The 14,557-nt window shown below is 47.0% G+C and overlaps 2 protein-coding genes across 2 annotated transcripts; one reads left to right on the top strand and one right to left on the bottom strand.

Annotated features, from left to right (window-relative positions):
* The first annotated feature begins 1,637 nt into the window (after window positions 1–1,637).
* Window positions 1,638–6,903, top strand: TOR1B (torsin family 1 member B). The gene is made up of 5 exons (XM_030507098.1): window positions 1,638–1,849; window positions 2,098–2,363; window positions 3,607–3,782; window positions 4,186–4,313; window positions 4,682–6,903. Exons 1-5 carry the CDS (start codon window positions 1,669–1,671, stop codon window positions 4,957–4,959), a joined length of 1,029 nt encoding a protein of 342 aa, XP_030362958.1. The 5' UTR covers window positions 1,638–1,668; the 3' UTR covers window positions 4,960–6,903.
* A 2,502-nt stretch (window positions 6,904–9,405) lies between these two features.
* On the bottom strand, window positions 9,406–14,522 carry TOR1A (torsin family 1 member A). The gene is given in 6 exon segments (XM_030507097.1): window positions 9,406–10,584; window positions 11,422–11,549; window positions 11,641–11,816; window positions 13,480–13,745; window positions 14,007–14,244; window positions 14,247–14,522. Coding segments are annotated over 6 exon segments (1,146 nt in total). The 5' UTR covers window positions 14,334–14,522; the 3' UTR covers window positions 9,406–10,333.
* Between the last annotated feature and the right edge of the window lie 35 nt (window positions 14,523–14,557).

Genomic DNA, 14,557 nt, shown 5'->3' with positions numbered 1-14,557 from the left:
ACAAGCAGGCCAGCAGTCCTCAGTGACTGGGGAAGAAAGGGCTGTTTTGCCCTGTCTGCAGGGAGCTAGTGCATGGTCTGAAAAAGAGCTTACACAACCTTTTAACCATAAACTCTTGATCCTGGCACTTGGAATCTCCCTTCCCTTTGTCATGGGATTACAAATATTGCTTCATTTCAGAGCTGGGACACAGATTTCAAAACAAACCCTCAGCTGTTGGAGACCTGTGTGCCTCCAGGTACTTCAATATGTCACTTCCTACCAGCTCTGGATCCAGCTGCTTACAAACAGGCTGTTTTCTAGTAATTTAGCCACTGAAACACCACTTGTGGGACTTTTTTAAGAGGACTTGACAGAGCAACAGAAGTACACTTTTCTATATATGTGAGGTATGCCAGATGGCACAAAAAACCACCCCAGTTAAAGAGAATGTAGCACATGCAGTGAACGAATCTCTGCAAACACATTAGATCCTATCCCAGGACCTTACAGAAGGCAGTAGCCACAAGACCACTGGGACTCCTGCTTATCTCATACAAACTGTTTGGTTCCTATAAATGCCATCAAGGGTCTGATTCAGCAGTCTGCTCCTCAGTTGGATTCTCTGTCAATTCACAATCTTGTCATGGCCAGAAGGCAGCAAACAATTGTTCTCCCTGACGGCCATTGAGCTGCAACCAAAGCTATCCTTGTTCCTTGGGAGCAGAGACCAGCCCCCTCCTGGCTCCATCCTCCCATCAGGCAGTTGTAGAGAGCGATAAGGTCCCCCCTGAGCCTTCTCTTCTCCAGACTAAACCCCCTCAGGTCCCTCAGCCGTTCCTCATCACACTTGTGCTCCAGGCACAAGCTGGCTCATGTTCAGCTGCTGTTGACCAACACTCTCAGGTCCTTTTCCCTTGGGCAGTTTTCCAGCTACTCTTTCCCAAACTTTCCATGGGGTTGTTGTGACCTAAGTGCAGGACCTGGCACTTCGCCTTGTTGAAACTCATAGAACTGGCCTCAACCCATCGATCCAGCCTCTCCAGATCCCTCTGCAGAGCCTTCCTGTCCTACAGCAGATCAACACTCCCACCCAGCTTCGTCATCTGTAAGTTTACTGAGGGTGCACTCGATCCTCTCATACAGACAATCAATGAAGGTACTAAACAACGCTGGCTCCAACACCCAGCCCTGAGGGACACTGCTAGTGACCAGTCACCAACTAGACGTGACACCATTCACCACCACTCTTTGGGCTCTGCCACCCAGCCAGTTTACCCAGCGAAGAATCCACCTATCCAGACCATGAGCAGCCAGTTTCTCCAGGAGAACGTTGTGAGAAACACTGTCAAATGCTTTACTAAAGTCCAAATAGACAATGTCCACAGCCTTTCTTTCCCTCATCAACCAGGCAGTCCCCTTGTCATAGAAGGAAATCAGGTTACTTGGGATAAGAGACCACTACCTCCTCTCTCCATCCTCCTTTGAGGTATCAGAGCGATGAGGTCCCCCCTGAGCCTTCCCACCCTTCCCAAGCCTGTTGTTAGTGTTACTCCCCGCCGGTACATGGTCGGGCAGCGAATGCCGCCCCTGCCCATCACAAAGATGGCGGCGGCGGCTACAGGCAGGGAGGGGGTTGCCCGCCCACAGCCGGCGGCGGGCGGTCCTGGGGCCGGGCGCGGAGCCGCCATGCTGCGGGTGGTCGGGCTGCTCGGGCTGCTGCTGCCGGGGCTGGCGGCGCTGGAGCCGCTCAGCGTGGGGCTGGCCATCGGCGTCGCCTCGGCGCTCACCGGCTACCTGTCCCACCCCAGGTTCTACTGCAGCTACGTGGAGTGCTGCCCTAGCGCCGGCCGGCGCCTCAACGCTACCGGTACGGCGGGACCGCGGTGGGGGGGAGCGCTGTGCTCCATAGTCCTGCCCCGGAGCTCGGCCGGTAACCGGTCACTGCCCGGGGCAGGCTCTGGTGTGCCTGGCAGCGGCTGTGCCGTGCTGAGCCCCGTGCCCAGCAATGGCCCTATTGAGCTCGCCCAGTGTGTGGCCAGTGACCGGCACCCACTGGTGGCCAGGCGATGCTGTGGCCAGTGACCAGGCGATGCTGAGCTCTCCCTCTTCCCACAGCGCTGAAGTTGCAGCTGGACACCAAGCTCTTCGGACAGCACTTGGCCAAGGAGGTGGTGCTGAAAGCAGTGATGGGCTTCAGCAACAACCCCAGTCCCAAGAAGCCACTGATGCTCTCGCTGCACGGCTGGGCCGGCACTGGCAAGAACTTCCTCAGCCAGATCCTGGCGGAGCACGTCCACCCCGCCGGCCTGCGCAGCAAGTTCGTCCATCTCTTTCTGGCTACCCTGCACTTCCCCCACCACGACCAAGTCAAGACCTACAAGGTGAGGAGGGACACAATCCTGTTACCCCGAGTCCCTAAAGGCAGGGGGGTTATGCTGCATGACGTCCCCCAGATACCTGGCAGCTGGAGGTGTACAGTTAGGTATTACCAAAGTTGATGCGTAGGAGAAGTGGATGGGGGAATGCCTGCAGGAAGCGAAAGGAACTGAAATATGAGGGAATCTAAAGTGAGAGTAATTTCGTAGTGCTGCCCTCTCACTAGTGCCATCTGCTGATTTCTGCTGTGCTTGCTGTTAGGAAAGATTCCTGGCTGGCTGGGAACTTTCTCCATAGCAGCACCTGCGGTGCCGTGTTTTGCATTTGTGGCTAAAACAGCGTTGATAACACAGCTGTGTTTTGGCTATTACAGAATCGTGCTTGCACGGCCTGAAAGCTTGGTTTCTTCCTCCACTCCAAGCAAGCAAGCTGGGGTGGGCAAGAGATTGGGAAGGGGACACAGCCAGGACAGCTTATCCCAGTCAGCCAAAGGGCTATTCCATACCATACGCTGTCATGCTCAACAATAAAAGATAGAAGAAGGAAAAAGTGGGCGGTTTTGGCTTCCAGCGTGGTTGTTGCTCTGACATTGGCTGGGCACTGGTCTGCATGTGTCAGGGGTGTGATTCCCTTTGCTTGTTTTTTTATTCTTTCCATCACCTATCAAACTGTGTTTATCTTGACCCATTGTTTTCTCACTTCTGTTCTTTGTCCTCTCTCCCCCATGCTGCTGGGGTGCTTGGCTGCTGCTGGGTCAACCCACCATGCACTGTGTAATGAGAAAGTGTAGCCTACATGAGATATTTTTCAAGTCACTTCATTCTTTGACATTGGAGAATTCTCATCTTCATGTTTTAATGCTTGAAGGTACCCGAAAGTGATGTTCTGATAAGCGTGGTTTCTGTATGGAAGACAAACACTGATTTGTTTAAAACGAGCAAAAAGAAGCTTTCTCATTGCAAGACTTCCCATCTGAGCGTGGGTTTTGTAGCTTGCCATACACTAAGCAGAGAGAATTAGAAAGTCTTTCCTCTGTGAGCAGGAAAAGAATTCACATTTAAATTCAGTGTTGCATGGCAAAGGAATCAGTCACAGAGTTTATGGTCCTCTCTTCAGGAAAAAGCATAACTGATGAGCATGGGTTGCTGACATTTGAAAGGGTGTCCCTAGCGTCTGTCACATACAAGCATCTCACAGTACATCTGGAAGAGGCCTCGTTTTTCAGTGTTTTTCAACCTCTTCTTCCAGGAACAACTGCAGAACTGGATTCGGGGCAACGTCAGTGCCTGTCCCCACTCTGTCTTCATTTTTGATGAGATGGACAAAATGCATCCAGGTCTCATCGATGCCATCAAGCCATTCTTAGACTATTACGAGCAGGTTGATGGGGTGTCCTACAGGAAAGCTATCTTCATCTTCCTCAGGTCTGTAGCACCTATTCAGTCATTTTCAGATCTTGAGATAAATCTGTGTTTATGATGATAAAGATGTTCCCATGGGACTTCATTCAAAGAACAGCAAAAGAACCACTCTGGAGTTGAAGACCCTCTCTGTGAAGACATAGAGGAGCACTGTGAGGATGGTCTGCGACCGCAGTGGAGCAGGTCTGATGCCATGCAGCAGAACACTGCAGTGTGCTGAGCTCATGAGCCTGGCCCAGAACACAGATCATAGTTCACATTTTGGGGAGGTTCTTTGGGATGGGTGCACTGTTTTGGTGATTTATTTGACATCAGGAAGATGAGCAAGATGGGTAACCAGCTGAAAAAGAAATGCTGCTCCAGCTGTGTCTGTACTCACCACTGTATGTTTTCCTTTTGTGAACAGCAATGCAGGTGGTGACTTAATTAATAAAGCAGCTCTTGACTTCTGGGCAAGTGGAAAGCGCAGGGAAGAGATTCAGCTGAAAGACCTGGAGCCCATGTTATCTGTAGGAGTCTTCAATAACAAAAACAGTAAGTCACTGTCCCCAGAAAATGGGAAATTCATTCTACTCATAACACAGGGCTCATCTCTGCAATCTCCTCCAGCTTACCTTGACAATGCCCTGCTTCCTCTGACCCCATCTTCCTACAGTGCCCTAGCCCTGTGCCCTTCTGTCTCTTCACTCCAGTGAAGTGGCACAGACGTTGCTCTGCATGCACACTGAAGGGTAGCAGTGGCACCTACAAAGTACAGTCAGTCTGATCCCTCCAGCTAATGGGCATCTTTTCTTCCCTGGGCAGTGGCTGAGACAAACTGCTTTGTGAATTGAGCCTGTGGATCCTCTCTTATACAGCTCAAGTTTAGAGAAACTCCCCCCTATATTTCCTTTTTTCCCCAGGTGGACTGTGGCACAGCAGCCTCATTGACAGGAACCTCATTGACTACTTTGTCCCCTTCCTGCCCCTGGAGCACAAGCATGTGAAGATGTGCGTCAGGGCTGAAATGATAGCCCGTGGCTATGCTGTCGATGAGAACATCGTTCAAGCAGTGGCTGATGAGATGACGTTCTTCCCAAAAGAGCAGAAAATCTACTCTGATAAAGGCTGCAAGACTGTACAGGCCAAGCTGGATATTCACGAAGACATTGTGATGAGAGATCCAAAAGCCAAGGGCTGAGTACCCATCAGGACTCCAAAGCACTTTCAGAGCTTTTGGAAATTTATGTTTTTGCACTTAAGCTTTTCTACTGTTGCAGGGAGTTTGGTGAAATACCAGAGTGTGCTATGTGGGCTTTTTATCTGCAGTTATGTTTTGTGGTTTGTTCTTTTTTTTAACTTAACATAGAATCACAGAATGGTTTGGGTTGGAAGGGACCTTAAAGCTCATCTAGTTCCAACTGCCTGCCAAAAGTAGACACCTTCCACTAGAGCAGGTTGCTCAAAGCCCTGTGCAACTTGGCATTGAATATCCCACTGTTCATCTCTGAACTGACTGGTACCCAGATGTTGCCCCCTTTATTTTTCTTTCAACTATAGAGAATATCTGAGTGTGTCACATACATAGCACTGGATACAGTCTCTCCTGCTTTATTCTTCCAAGTGCTAGGATTATTAAGCATTTAATTCATCTTTCCACAAGAACTAGACAAGAGCAAGGGAGAGCAGAGGAACTCTTCCAGGCAGTCACGTTCCCTTCCTTGTAGGTTGTCTCATTCATGGGCTAGTGAAATGAAGGGACGTGTGGTGTGTTCAGGGCTATGACAGTGTCTGCAAGGGTGAATACCATGATGTGTTGCAGGAAGATGGTGTGGTGGAAGGTGGATTGATGCTGTTGTGGCTTCTACAGGCAAGCATCAGCTATTCAGGGACAGAAGGGCATGATTACAGTTAATGTCTGAGCTGTGGCATCATACCATGTCTCCTGCTACAGTAATAAGGGAAGACATGATGAGCTTTGGGAAATGTGTTACTAAATATCAGAGAAAGGTTGTGGGAGGGAAGTAACTGCTTGTGCCTATGCTGCTTAGGCAAAAAGAAATTGTAAAAGAGACTTTATATTCTTTAACTAAAGGAGCTATGTGAATTTGTGTGATAACTCCAGGTCTTCCTAAGCAGAGGGACGCGTCTAAGAGATTCCGCTGCTACAATGTCTTACACCAGTCTCCTGTTCATAATCAGAAAACTCTCTCATGAGGATTTGACTATTACAGCTTGTCAGGTGAAGCTGCATGTGGGCTCCTGGGCCTGAAGTCTGCGAGATCTTTAGTAGTCACCCCCAGCTGCACGCAGTAGTCCCCAGGAGTGGGTAACGCTACTCTCACCTTGCTTGGAAGACACTTTCATGGCAGAAGTTACTTCAAATAGCGTATTTTAATGCTGAACTGCAAGCAACAGCAATACAAAGCTCTTCCTGGAAAGCCACAGAGAAGGGAATATGGGAAATGGGAGCAATCCACAATCCCATACCACAGTAGATAACTAAGTTTTATATAGGTTCAAGAATGTCTGTGTGGAAAGGTGAGGAGTTAGGAAGCTTGGAAAGACTGAGTTAACCTACACCCATTGTAAGGCTGAAGTTTAAAACTCTGTTGCAAGCTTTAACTCTTTCATCCTCACTTGTGGATCAAGTATTGTAATGCAAGACAGAAGTGCCTATCACTTGTTGATCGTAGTGTGTTTTCTAAACTGATATGAGGGATTGGGCTATTTTTGTGCTGCAGCAAGTGTTCCCTCACTTGTACTTAAACTGGCTTTAAGGTATGATGCAAAGCTTACAGTTCTCAGTGCTATGATGTTAATTCAAATTACAACAGAGAGCTTAGCATTTACATTAAGCTCTCAATGTAAAGTGTCAGTTGCCTTTTACAACCCCACGTGGAGTTTGTCAAATGTTGGCAAACCATTCACACTGATGCAATCTCCAGAGCCCAAGCTAGCTAGCCATTAACCTTGGGACGTTGGACTCTTGCTTTTTATGGATCATGTTTTGCCTGTTAACTGACTCACAGGTGTATATGCTGCATCCAGTTTCAGTTACTTCAAATACAAAATACTTGTGCAATTTCAAACCACTAAATGTTACTACTATACTGCAGTTTGAATAAATCTTAAGTCACTTTTCTCTCTTGGTTTAATCGTTTTCAGCTAAAGTACTAGTTTATGCAGTTTTTCAACCAGCTTTCTGTTGAGCTTCCTTAAAAATGTGTTTATAACAATAGATGAGCAGATTAAATAGCCTGTTGATAATAAAACATTGACTCATCTGACAGCACAGTAAGGAATTCAGCAGTTAAATACAGCTCAGTAGAAACAAACACCTATGAAAAAGCCTTAAAGCCTCTGTCTGCTCTGCTTCGTAGTTACTAACAGATAACTCCTACCATACTGCCAGGCACTGCAGGACAAATATGCTTCAGGTAGCTTGTTTAACCATTCCTCCTCTCTGTGCTGCATCTGGGAAGCTGGCATTCAAGCTGGCTCTTTACCTCCCCTCTATCTGGCAAAGGCAAGATGGGACTAGAGGATCAGCGCTGGCCAGAGCATCTGCAGCCTCTCTAGCGCTGAAAGAGTCAGTGTGTAAATAACGGCCTCATTCAAGTGAGGTACAGCAGTTGGCAACAACTCACACCTCACTGAACAGCCAGTTGTTCACGCTGTTGTGAACCATGTGTTGTGCTGTAATGATGCACAAGGAGTGTACATGGGAAGCATAAGCTGCCTGGTTTATCAGGACTTTGCACTGTGACTGCTCCACTCTGCACACACGACAGCCTGGCCCAGGACACCAGCAGATGAGTATCTAGGGCCAGGCTGCCTCTATCTGTCAAGAGAGCACTCACTACACTGCTGTATCATAACCACAGCCTCTTGTTTTATGAGCACAGCACGAGATCTTGGAATGTTCCCTGCAGAAGAAGGTTGAATTAAAGCAGCGGTTGCTTGGACTGGACTTTGGCAAGAACAGAATTCATCTCAGTGACTGCTCAGCTGCTCTCACCTGGCCGATGGACTGTTTCCTTAGGGATTAGACTTTTCCCCCATTTGACATTTTCCTCCAAGTTGTCTGATCCAGTTGCAAGTGGCCTGTTCTCCTGGTTTCAGCTGGGATAGAGTTAATCTTTTCCTTAGTAACTGGTGCAGTGCTGGGATTTGGATTTAGTCTGAGAACAATGCTGATAACACACTGATGTTTTAGTTGTTGCTAAGCAGTGCTTGCTCCATATCAAGGAGTCTCTCGTGCTCTGCCAGCGAGGAGGTACACAAGAACCTGGGAGGGAGCAGAGCCAGGACAGCTGACCTGAACTAGCCAAAGGGATATTCCATACCACAGAATGTCATGCCCAGTATATAAAAGGGGAGGGAGTTGGCTGGGAACCACTGATTACTGCTCAGGGACTAGCTAGGCATCAATTGGTGAGCAATTGTACTGTGCATCACTTATTTCAGTTACTAAACTGTTCCTATCTCAACCTGTGGGGTTTACTTTGTTCCAGTTCTCCCCATCCCACCAGGAGTGGTGGCAAGTGAGCAGCTGTGTGGTACTTAAGTTACCAGCTGGGGTTAAACCACAACACCTATTAATAATGGCCAAAGTTACCCAGTCACAGCAAGAAAGACCGAGTGAGGACCTCAGCTTTGAGACCATGCAGTCTAAAGGGGAGGAACAACAACAGGATCAAATCTGGGAGTGATGTCAGGCACACAAATTTCCTTTACTGAAATGGAGATGCTCCTAACCAGGTCTGCTGTCTTCAAGATTGGAAGAGCAAACAAAGGAAATCTCCACCCTTTCAACATCATTCCTACATGCTCCAGAGGAAGCTTCAATCTACCCTAAGCCATCTAGGGCTACGATATAACAAAATACTTGCTATCAGTGTATGTCAGATGCTGGTATTGATGCTGCAATGGCACACAAAGCAGAACTAAGAGGATTTAATGCTGGAAGAGCCACAATACTGCTTGGTTGAACCACTGCAGTACCAGACAGCAGTAAAAGTTTATCATTTCCACATCTGCTTTTTTCCATTATTTGCTATAATCAAGAGGTCAAAGAAATAAATACCCAAGTTCAAAGCACTCATTTGCTGACAATACCAGGACTGATAATTTGCATATCACACAACTTCAGAGCAGAACTGGATAGTCGGAGTCTTTCTGTCCCCTTTATTCCTCTTGCAGAGAAAACTTCAAGCTGCTGCCACTAAAAACATGGGTGGCTTCAATCAGAGCCTGCGGGGTGTTCAGCCAGTGGTACCGCAGTGGCAGGAGGAGACGAGAAGCAGGGGTTGAATTAGTGTCTAGAAATTCATCCTTATGATACTGCTGAGCACAGATACACCTAAAAAGTCTGCCTCTACAAAACATGTGCAAGTGTAATTAGTACCAATGGTCTAGAAGTGCAGTTTCCACTCCAAGTTTCCTTTGTTTCCCTTTCACCAGGTATCCGAGTCCCATCTCCTCCTCATACCTATTCCCTTTGAACCCAAGAAAGGGGATACCTATATTCAAGCACAGCTGAACACATCAGCCACAAACAGCATGCTCTTCCTCAACAAGTAAGTTTGTGCAAAATCAACATCAAATGGCTCAATGCAAAGAGCAGCAGAAGGTAGCTAAGAAATACACTTAGGATGAGAAAAGTTTATTTTGAATAGAAACTGGCGTGAAAACAAAAAGCCTCTGCAGTGCTCACTCAGAAACAAAGTCTGACACTCTCTGCAGTAACTTCAGTTGACACATTTCACTTGGTTTTGGATCTGTCTTCATCCCTGCCTCAAAGGCACACAGTATATTGCAAGAAGATGAAAAAGGGAAAACCCTGCTAGCTGTCCCCCAAATTCTACAAGTAGGTGAAGAGGAGAAACCTCTTTTCCATTTCCTTCATGTAAAATTTCACCTGTACATGTTTCCTGTTAAGATACACCCTTTCCATGCAGCTGACTCACCAGTCAGAAAGCAAACCTGAGCTCACCCCTGGGTGAGCATGCTGTGGACAATGTTATAGATCAAAAAGTAACCAAAAATAGGAACCAAGTACACTGATGTGGCAGTCCAGGATTTTAACTCACTTCCTTGTAATATTAAATCCACCCTCAGAACACTACTCACATGAAACAGGTTCATATGCTTGGTTTGACACACAGACATAGGAACTTTGATTAAAATTCTCAATATTGTCTAAAGATCATCCACATCAACCCAAATTCCAATTAAAATTAGGTCACAGTCTCAGTCCTTCTATAGGTGCCAACAGTCTGCAAATGGTTCTGACGACTGACACATGATCCAAGAGGTGTCTTCAGCACTGTGAGACACAGACTCCCACATTCACAACACAGTTTGGTCTTACCTTGACAACACAAGGCTGAAGTACTTGGGAGCCGTGACTAGTGACAGAATACCAATGCAGAGGCACTGCCACTTATTTACACACCAGGAAAGAAGTGATGCTCCTTTCTTTAAAAAAGTGCTTAAAAATGAAATGTCCCAGGTTCTCCACGTTGTGATTAAGTTAAATTTGCTTCTTTGCAGGTTGTAGCAATAAAATGTTAGAAGTCATAGTAATAATCCAGCTTTGCATCCACAGTTTTACAGCCTTTATCTGAATAAATTCTCTCCTCTCTGGGGAAGTAGGTCATCTCGTCAGCTATTCTGGTTAGAATGTCTTCATCCACAACATAGCCACGGGATTTAATCTCAACCCTGACACACATTTTCACATGTTTGTATTCCAGAGGCAGGAAGGGAACAAAGTAGTCAATGAGATTTCTATCAATCAAGGTGCTGTGCCAAAATCCACCTACAAAGGGAAAGAGAAAGGAGTTGTTACTACTCCTCTAGGTACACACCACCACGGGTTGCATGGGAGCAAAAGGCATATCACAACCCTCTGCTACATACCAGTAAGAATTCACCTGTTTTTAGGGCCCTATAATGCACAAGTCCAAATACAAGCTCATTCTCATGGTATGCTGTGCATAAAGTTTTGGTGACACATACAAATGTGGTCCATTGGAGCTGAATGAGAAGAACTGATTTTCTGTCTTTTACCAGCTCTCCCAGACCAGCTTTCTCGCTTCTTTTTTTGAGCTTGCATCTAACCTTTTCAACAAGTTAGCTTCCAAAGCTAATTTTAGAGCATAATTATGTTAAAATCCTCTTTTTACCAGAAGTCCTGTTCGAGGAAGCCTAGGAAGCACTGGACTGCCCACAGTAGGGCTGGCAAGTCAGCTTGCTGCTCCTAAATAGGTGCCTGAAGGCTTTTAACAGATTGAGCAAGACAGGCTAAGTGGCTTCCTCGTAATAAAATATCTTCTAGGTTAAAGATTTTTTAGCCCTGTGAAGATTTCTCTTTGCTTTCCCTTTAGCCCAACAAATGCACAGCATAGGCTTCCCCCAACATATGCAATCCAATGGACAGCAAATATGCTGGTAGCCAAAGTGCACACAGAGTTCCTTAATCTTGATGTCATGCCAAGAGCCGACTGTAGGCCCCAAAACTGCATCGTGGCTTCCTGCTAGCCAAAAACTGGAGGCCACATCAAATAGAAACCAGAGCTGTAAAAATGCAGCTAAATGAAGCCCATCCCTTTTGTGGAACTTTTACCACTTCAAAAGCAATCCCTGTTTTACTCACTATTTTTGTTATTGAAGACAGATACAGACAGTGCATTCTGGATATCTGAGAGTTGTATATCTTCCCTTGCCCTCCCGTTTCTCCAGAAATCTAGTGCCACCTCTGTTATCTTTTCAGCTCCTGCATTGCTAAGTAAAGAGAAAACAAAGATTGTAGCTGGACGTAGTTTTAAAAGGCATCAAGTGTATAGAACAGCAAACCTGAGAAGCTGCTTCTTACCTGAGAAATATGAAGATGGCTTGTCGGTAAGACACCCCATCCAAAAGCTCATAGTAGTCCAGGAATGGCTTGATGGAGTCAATGAGTCCTGCATGCATTTTATCCATTTCATCAAATATGAAGAGTGATCTGGGACAGATGCTCACATTCCCCCGAATCCATGACTGCAACTGGTCCTGAGAGGCACAAAAATAAAAGATGCTGAAAGAGTTAGTGTTGAAAAGACAGAAAATAGCACTTGTGTGTATTGGCGTTTGTCCTGAAACAGTAATTTCAATTGCGTCAAAAGCTTTGGCTTCTTGACTAAAACATGGTTAAAAGCTGTAAACAAAACTTTTAACAAAATCTCATGCTGGTTCTGAAAAATTTTAAGACACCAAGAGATGGGATGGGACAAGCAGGAAATCTCCTTGGGAGAGACATACTCCTTTAAACATAGCAAAAATGAAACTGCACAATAGGACACAGGATGGGCACCACCAAGGAACAGCAACACAAAGCAAAGCCCTGACAAGTAAGCTGATTACTTTTGTCAGCACTCTGGTCTAAACATCCTTAGGTGTCAAAGCTAGGAACAATACTGAATTTGATACCTGAACAGCACCAGTGAGAAACTGCACCTGCAGTCACCAGCAGAAGTAGAAATTCTCAGCCCTGTGTTTTAATCATTCAGAAGTTTAAATGAAGACAATTATGAGCCCTTCTTAAAACACAATACTGCTAATGCTTTATTGTATTTGAAGATTCTCTCACTTAAGTGTTACATTTAAGATCTACAATGAAGTAACTGGAAAAAGAAACAAACAACAACTCCACCCTGCAAACCAAAATGAAACCCAGAGGGTTGATCTCCTGGCAGATGAATGAGAAGTAACTGCTCTGACCATTTGCAATGATTCACTATTTTTTTATATTCACTGTTCACTCAGTCTCTGAACTGCAGAGGCAGCACAGGAAGGTGCCATTGGGTGCACTGTGATAAGAACCAATAATTCCTCCTACTGCCTTGGGCAGCAAAATTCCCAAGTGTATTCACCTTGAAACAAAAGCAGAAAAGGATCCATTTTATTTTAAAACTGCTCAGTTACAAGAAGCTGTAAAAAAAGAGGAAACAGGTATTTCCTCCATTTAGAAATCGCGTTTGTAGACCGTCCTGGCCTCATTTTTAACATACACAAACCAAATAGGAACATTCAGTCCAACAAAAGACAGTGGTACTCGTTCAAACTCTGCTGTTAACAAAGAACAAAAAACTCCCTCAGAAAACGTGCATCTCAGCTACCATTCCACATGATATCCACCTGCCTACGGAGCTGCACTGACACTTAGCAGACTGACAGAACCATTCCAAATACATTTATCTGTACCTTTCTGACAACAGAATATGTTGATTTTGTTTTACGGCTGGGAAATGGATGCAAACAAAAACTAAATAACCTGCTCGATGTGCAGCAAAACTGAAAAGAAGTACCACTGTGCCTCAGAGAGCAAGCTTCAGCTTGCCATGGTACCTGACACACTTGGAGGTCAGCATATCACCTAAACCATGGAGACCTGCTGAACCACATTCATCTTATGTCAGTCACATCTCTAACCAAAGCATAGAATGAAAATTAACCATACAAGAGAGGCTCAAAACACATGCAAACCCCCTTCATATTCACAGGAAAATCAGTCTTGATGGATGTTATTACCCAGTTCTGTACAGAAGATTGCAAAACTAGCATAAGCTACAATTTACTGCATAAAATAACATCTAGGTTTCTAGTACTGCTCATGCCATAGCATGTCACTGCAGCAGAGCTGTGCCCCACCGTGGGTTCCACAGCACCCTCTTACCTTGTAGAGATTGATGCTGTGAGCGTGAGGAAAGTGTAAAGTCGCCACGAACTGATGGACGTATTTACTCTGCAGACCTCTTTTATAAATGCTTTCGGCGACTATCTTACTGACAAAGTTTTTCCCTGTTCCAGTCCACCCGTGCAAGGAAAGGGCAAGCGGCTTTTTGGCATTGGTGTTGTTCAAGAAGCCCTTCACAGCCTTCACCACCACCTTGTTCACCAGGTGCTGCCCGAACAGCTTCTTGTCCAAATTCTCCTGCAGAGCTGCATGGGGAGAACACACCATCAGCAGCGAGAAGGAACATGGGTTCCCCTCAGCTTCTGCCTCCTTCGAAGAGGGTCCCGCACCCACCCGGCTGTGAAGGCTGCCAGCCCCGGGCAAAGGGCCGGCCGAGCTGGACTCACACGGGGAGGCCACACGAGCCCTGCCCGGCTCCCGCAGCCTCTGCACCCCTCAATGCCCTCCCGGTACCCCGCAATGTCTCCTCATCCCGCCTCGCCCCGCAGCACCCCCTCATCCCGCACCGGCGGCGGCGCGCTGGTCGTGCTTCTGGAGACAGCACTCCCTGAAATAGCAGTAGAGCCGCGGGTAGGAGATGATGCCGGTAAGAGCCGAGGCGGCGGCGCCCGCGATCGCCAGCCCCAAGCTGATGGGCTCCACGGCGCTCGCAGGCGTGAGGAGCGGCAGCAGCACCAGCGCCAGGGCCGCCCGCAGCGCGCCCCGCCATAGCTTCATGGCCCGCCCGGCCCCGCCGCCGGTCTCCGTCGCCGCTTCCGTCCCGCAACGCCGCTTCCGCCGCCGCCATGTTGGGTGCGGGCAGAGGCGGGGCTGACGCTGAGGGCGGCCGCCATATTAGCCGGGTTAACTGTAGTTAGCTAAATGGCGGCCTCGTGTGGTAAACTTGGTTAAACACAGCGCTCGGGGTCGGAGATAAACTGCCGCATTTAACTAGCCCAGAGGCTTTTCTTCCTTTTCTGAAAGAAAAAGTTACTCCGGGGCTACCTCACCCCCTCAGGGAGTCTCCAGTCCTGAGTGATGGGACACGGACCCCTTCACAGCCATGGGATACTCTTAA

The sequence above is a fragment of the Strigops habroptila genome, chromosome 15, assembly GCF_004027225.2.
Source record: "Strigops habroptila isolate Jane chromosome 15, bStrHab1.2.pri, whole genome shotgun sequence".
Lineage (NCBI taxonomy): Eukaryota > Metazoa > Chordata > Aves > Psittaciformes > Psittacidae > Strigops > Strigops habroptila.
This window is presented reverse-complemented; position numbering and strand designations above follow the sequence as displayed.